This window comes from Miscanthus floridulus, chromosome 9 (genome assembly GCF_019320115.1).
Source record: "Miscanthus floridulus cultivar M001 chromosome 9, ASM1932011v1, whole genome shotgun sequence".
Classification (NCBI taxonomy): domain Eukaryota; kingdom Viridiplantae; phylum Streptophyta; class Magnoliopsida; order Poales; family Poaceae; genus Miscanthus; species Miscanthus floridulus.
In genome coordinates, this window is record NC_089588.1 from 57,372,733 (window position 1) to 57,378,732 (window position 6,000).

The 6,000-nt window shown below is 38.8% G+C and overlaps 1 protein-coding gene across 10 annotated transcripts in view; it reads right to left on the reverse strand.

Annotated features, from left to right (window-relative positions):
- The window catches only part of LOC136483740 (uncharacterized), a 52,487-nt gene extending 46,922 nt beyond the window's left edge, over positions 1 to 5,565 (reverse strand). For 8 of the 10 annotated variants that reach the window (XM_066480892.1, XM_066480897.1, XM_066480894.1 and 5 more), the window contains exons 1-4: positions 5,329 to 5,565; positions 2,130 to 2,253; positions 1,619 to 2,018; positions 1,253 to 1,511 (exon numbers count right to left, since the gene is read on the reverse strand). In XM_066480892.1, coding sequence (XP_066336989.1) covers positions 1,253 to 1,511; positions 1,619 to 2,018; positions 2,130 to 2,146 — 676 coding nt within the window. In that variant the 5' untranslated portion in view covers positions 2,147 to 2,253; positions 5,329 to 5,565. The remainder of the gene's footprint in view (positions 1 to 1,252; positions 1,512 to 1,618; positions 2,019 to 2,129; positions 2,254 to 5,328) is intronic. The other 2 variants (XM_066480889.1, XM_066480890.1) reach the window with 2 other exon arrangements.
- Between the last annotated feature and the right edge of the window lie 435 nt (positions 5,566 to 6,000).

Below are 6,000 nucleotides of genomic sequence, written 5' to 3' on the forward strand. Positions count from 1 at the left end.
AGCCATGTCATCGCTTTTGTTTCAGCCGTCCGATCTTAAGCAGCTATCACGATCGTAGCCATCCATCATCCTTTACCCTGGCCACTAACGTTACATTGCTTAATTAACTGCAGCACTGTGCTTTGCCATTGCTCTACGCCTCTACGTCTTCATCATTGGTCACCTCTTTAATATTTTGTACCCAATGACTGATGAAATTCTTAGTAATTAGTATAGAATAATACAAATAGACTCTATCTTCCCGGCCTGTCTATATATTAAACTGCAGAGGAGGATTGGAGGATGAGTTCTTGCATACTCACTCTCTCCCTCTCACATACACAGTTCTACAATCTGGTATGAAATTTCAAGAGGTGGTCAATTTGTTGTTTATTCACAGGGTCCAAGTAGCCATTTTTTTACCGTAAGTAATATTTGTTCTTCTTACTTCGTTTATTAATTCTATATAATAATGAAAGATCAATTTGTTGTTTGTTCACAGGGTCCAAGTAGCTATCTTTTTTTACTGTAAGTAATATCTGTTCTTACTTCATAACGTTTATTAATTCTATATAATGAAAGATCAATTTGTTGTTTGTTCACAGGGTCCAAGTAGCTATCTTTTTTACCGTAACTAATATTTGTTCTTCTTACTTCTTAACGTTCCGATGTTTTCTTTCACAGGTGAAAGGAAATATAACTTACTATACTAGGATGAATAAAAGAAACATCTTATTGGTAGAGCCACTATACAGGAACTCTACCGAATAATGTACCACATATCGAGTACATACAGTTCTTGTTCAAGTGCCATACTCTCTGTCCCAAAATATTTGTCGCTATGGTTTGCGTGCCGGTAAGTTTGACTAAATTTATAGAAAATATTAGCAACATTTGTATCTCCAAATAAATTTATTATGAAAATACATTTAACAGTCTATCTAATGATATTAATTATGTACCATAAATATTAATATTTTTTTATATATTTAGTCAAAGTTATTTCTCGGGAAGTGAAAACGACAGATAAAAAGGGACAGAGGGAGTACCTATTTTCTTTAGTTATTACTTCATTTTTTATCTCTTGAAAATTATATCCCACAGCCCATATATAGCTACACGCAATCCACCTAGTTTATTTAACGAATTAGGTCTTTCGACTCTTGCCCAGTGTGCACCTAATCATTATTTGACTGACTTTTTAAAATAGAAGCGGTAAAGAGGATTATGAAGAAATAAAGAAAATAACTGCATCAGATGTTTGCTCATGTACCGGTAAGATGGTTCTGAAGGCTTCCATTACTGATATACTCGAAGCAGAGCAACATCTCTCGTATCTCGGCGTAGATAAATGTTTTTTTATATTCCATTGCCCTTTTCTCTGTATGTGAACAATAGCCTAGAAACTGCACAATATTTTTGTGCTCAGCCCTTATGAGGCTTTGAACCTCTTGATCAAATTGCTTGTCATCGATTGTACAATGGCTGTAAAACTTCTTCACAGCAACAAGCCGCCCATTCGGGAGGATGCCCTGTTTAATATTCCATTTTAAGCATTAGTATGATCAATTTTTGATCGAGTTTATGTTTTGTTCTGAAGGAAATTTAAAGGATCCATGTAATATGTAAGTAATTTTACCTTATATACCTCTGCACATCCACCACGGCCAATTATCCGTTCTTTAGAAAAAGAGTTTGTGATGTGCCTTAAAACCTGTAAAGATAGATTTTCAGGCTTGGTGCTTCCCTCAAGTGTACTCTCCAAGGCACTAAGTTCTTCATATTCATCAGCGCCGTATTCATCTCTGCTGTATCTTAAAGCTTGCAACGATAAATTTTCGGGCTTCATAGTTCCTTCAACCAGTATACTCTCCAAGGCACAAAGTCCTTCATATTCAGCACTAACTCTGTGTTTATCTTCGTTCTGTCTGAAAGCTTGTAACAATAGATTTTCAGGCTCCCTACTTTCCTCAAGCGGTATACTGTCCCAGGCATAATAATGTTCTTCATATTCATCGATTGCGCTTTGGTTGAATATACTTGAAAACATTGCAGTATATTCAAAATTAAAATCTTATTGGATGCAATGTTTTCAAACATTGCAGTACTTGAAAACTATGAGTATATTCAATAACGTTTTGTATGCTGACCTCGTCATTCCTCCCATTGCTTTGTTTTTGCAGCAAGGACCAAATAGCAAATCCAGCGAGTGCCTGGCCCCGTTTGTTTCGCTGAAAAAACAAGCCGAAACACTGTTCTGGCTGAAAAAACAAGCTGAAAAAGACGGATTATAAGAGAAGCGAACAAGTATGGCGGCAGGGGGGGCCTTGCCCATTACACTCATACAAATTAGCAGGCGGTCATGGTCGTCTTCTTAAATCTTATTGAGTTGCTAGATCTCTGCTGGCATTGAGAACATTTTCTGATTATGGTAGACTAGTGTGATAATTAATTTTTTTTTGTGTGTGTGAAATTTGCGTGCTCTTCTGTAGCTTCATATCTGTGAGATTATTAAGGGATCAACGTACAATCACAAAAGGGATGCCCTGCTTATACTAAAGTAATCATCTATCAGATCTCAAATCGCAAGCTGCTTGCTTCAGCCCCTTCCCAAATGGAAAACAAATAAAGCTGTACATTTCACTCGAATACTGAACATTATTTTTATTCACTATGCCCGCCAGCATCATGTTCGGGACTGGACGTTTCATCTCGCACAGCCCAAACAGATGCACCCCTGATTAAATTAAAGCCCACTTTATAGAATATGTTTGAAGAATCGAGGAGGAATGATGCAATAGGATTTAAATTGGTTCCTCCAAATAAACGAGCAGGTTGCAAAATCAAGCAACTAACCCCCTATTTCGCACCAACACTTAGGTAATAGCAGACATGAAGAAGCAGCAATATATGAACCTTTTGTACCTTTTATGTTTATTAGTGTGAGGACATAGATGACAGTGGTAGTAGATCCGGTGATTTAACACATACTCCGTAGATTAGAAACCTCCAGACACCAATTAGGTTAATTAAACCGCGAATTTGCATTTAATTTACACATTTTCATCTAACTTTCCCACCACTACTATGAAAGATAATCTAAAGTAACCGCATCTAAATTACTCACATCTACCATTATAATAAATAATCCATGTAACATCTTAAATTATGTATCTAATGTACCTAACTCTATTATTGTTAAAAAAAAATTTATAATCCCCCCAAATTTACTTCTAAATTACCATCTTGTACTATGAAAAAAAATCCCATAAAGCACACCGACATATTATTCTAAATACCAATTATGCCACTCTTAAATTAGAAGAGAAAATTAGCACAAAGTAAACATACATGTGTGCTACTATGCAGAGTTGCAGACTAAGTATAGATGAATGCAAGAGCTATAAATGTATATTTTTGTAGTATAGAAAACCATAAAATATTCCCTTAACAAATCACATACCAATGAAATTTGTAGAATAAATCACTAACATTAGTAACATATATAACATCAAAATTACTTTCAGTTGTCTATGAATTTTTTTTGGTAGTGCCTTTATTATAGCTTGTAGATGTTAATATATTTTTATAGAAACTTGGTCAAAGCTATGAAAGTTCGATGTAGGAAAAGGTCAAAGTAAACTAAAGTCAAAGTGAATTATAATTTAGAACAAAGGATGTAATTAGCAAGGTTCTATCTCTCGAAAGATGGAACATGAAATTCTGTCGACGGCTCTAGGTACTAAACAGCACACAGCCACACACCAGCCAAGTCCGAGGTGTCCACCCTGCTGAGCATTTGCTACCTTGGGAAAAGAAGGCACCACCCTTTGCTTAATGTAAAGAAGTGTTTGGTCAGGGGATTTTGGTGTGATGGATCATTAGATCCTAACTCCAAACCTAACTAGCACATTTTGTTTGAGGATGGATTTTGGATTGACGTGATACATCTTCACATTATCCCTTACAAGCACATGGTTCGAATGGTTAATTTGGTCCCACCAAAATTAACGAAATGGGTCTATTTAACACTTGGAACTATACTTTTGGAAATATAAATTGTGCCTTTATTGGTTAGTAGTACTCAAAAGAATAAATTTGCTGTAGGACACTCTTTAATGGTGGTATTTGGTGATGGACATTACTCAATGTTGTCTTTGCTAGAAGACACTCTTCAATTATGGAATAGTGTCCTACAACAAATTTATTACCCTACTCAAAAAAAGGGCACTTGAATCATGAATTATGCTATTTACGAAATCACAAGGCATATGGATGAATTGAACAATAACAGAGCCGAACACTCAACTACGGCTCTTTGAGAAAATGGCTTGACGTGCTAGGTGTAACTATGTCTTGCCATACGTAATAGTTAGAACTGTCACAGAGTGTTCCAATTTCCTTGTTTGTTGGTACCATGCTCATTAATATCACAAATGGTCCATTGATAACCGCATTCTCTATTTTTTCTTTTGAAGGGCTCAAGAGGGGTTTTGGCCAATTGACTATATCAATGACATTTTTTAAAGAAAACTAGTATGTCAATGACAATTTTCTATTATAAACCATATCTGATATCATATAGTAGACTATATAAGAAACTTTTCCTTATTTTGTTTGTACATTGTTTCTCCTTTGGTACTATCAACATCTGAGTTTGAACTCAAATATTTGATGAACTCCAGTTTACTCGCAGCAGGATAATTATGCCGCTCTTGTTCTTAAAAAAATAGAAGGAAGGAAGAAAAAGGTTCTGATAGTATTTTTCGTATTTTCATCGTGTGCAGCCCAAAAACATCAACGTAACTTAGGTGTACCCCAAAAAATAAACCCACTTTAGGCCTTGTTTGGATGTTTGGATGTTGTCGTATTCACCTTGTCGTGGATTGAGGTGAATACGACAACACCCAAACGAGGCCTTATAGTATCTATTGTGAGGAATCCAGGAGGAGTAATAACATATTTTGGATTTAAAGTGATTCCACCAAGTAAACGAGGTTACAAAAATCATGCATCTATAGCCCCCTGTTCCGCATCAACAACACTTAGGAAAACCATAGCCAGTGATGAACCTTTTGTAGTGTGAAATAGACGACATGGCAGTAGATCCGGCGAACATATAAAGGCACCAGCTGGTAAGATCTGTCCGAAATGACACAGATTCTCTCTCAAAAAAAAAGGAAAAAGAAAGGAAAACAACACAGATCCGTGGAGATCGAGATCAGATGGTTTACATGAAACCCAGCTGGTAAGATTTGAAACTGTATGCACGCGCAAGAAGCTAAGTAGGAGTATTTGTCAAGAAACACAGTGCGTGGAGATATTGGCAGCGCAAAATCGACCACTAACCTGGTAGAAGATGGCGACGGGAGAGCGGCCTCTTGTTACGCAGGCAGGCTGATGAGGCTGCTAGCTGCTGCGCGCGTCCCAGACTCCCCGTGTCCCAGAGACGTGTACCTACGCGGCAGCGAGGCGGAACGAGCTGGAGTCCTCGTCCATGGTGGCTGCTGACCCAGATCTAGGAGGAAGAAGGATATCGAGTCGATATGCAGATTGGTCTGGGGGTCCTGGCTCTTGGCTCTTGGCACTTGGCACTTGGCCAGCTAGCCAGAGATACATGGAGGCGTGGACCAAGGAGGCGTGGACTCGAAACGTCAACGGCGAATTCCCGTCGGGTTACTGCCCATCTCCGTCTCCACGGGGATAAATTTCCTCCGTTCCTGTCCCCGTAAAGACTCACGGGAAGCATTTCTTTCCCATTTCCATTCCTGTTCGGGGATTTAATCCCGCGGGGATTTCCATCCCCGCATCAACTCGCCACCTGGTGGCTGGGCCACGCGCATCAGCTGCGCCCCCACGCCGTGCAAGCCGCTGGCCCAACTCTTGCACTACGATAGGCCGGCCCAGCTTCTCCACAGCGCCAGCTAGCTTAAGCAGCAGCCTCTCCACCGCTCAGCACCCAGTGGCCCAGCGCTCTCTTTCTTCTCAACCTAGCTACGCGCTCAGCAGACAGCTTCACAG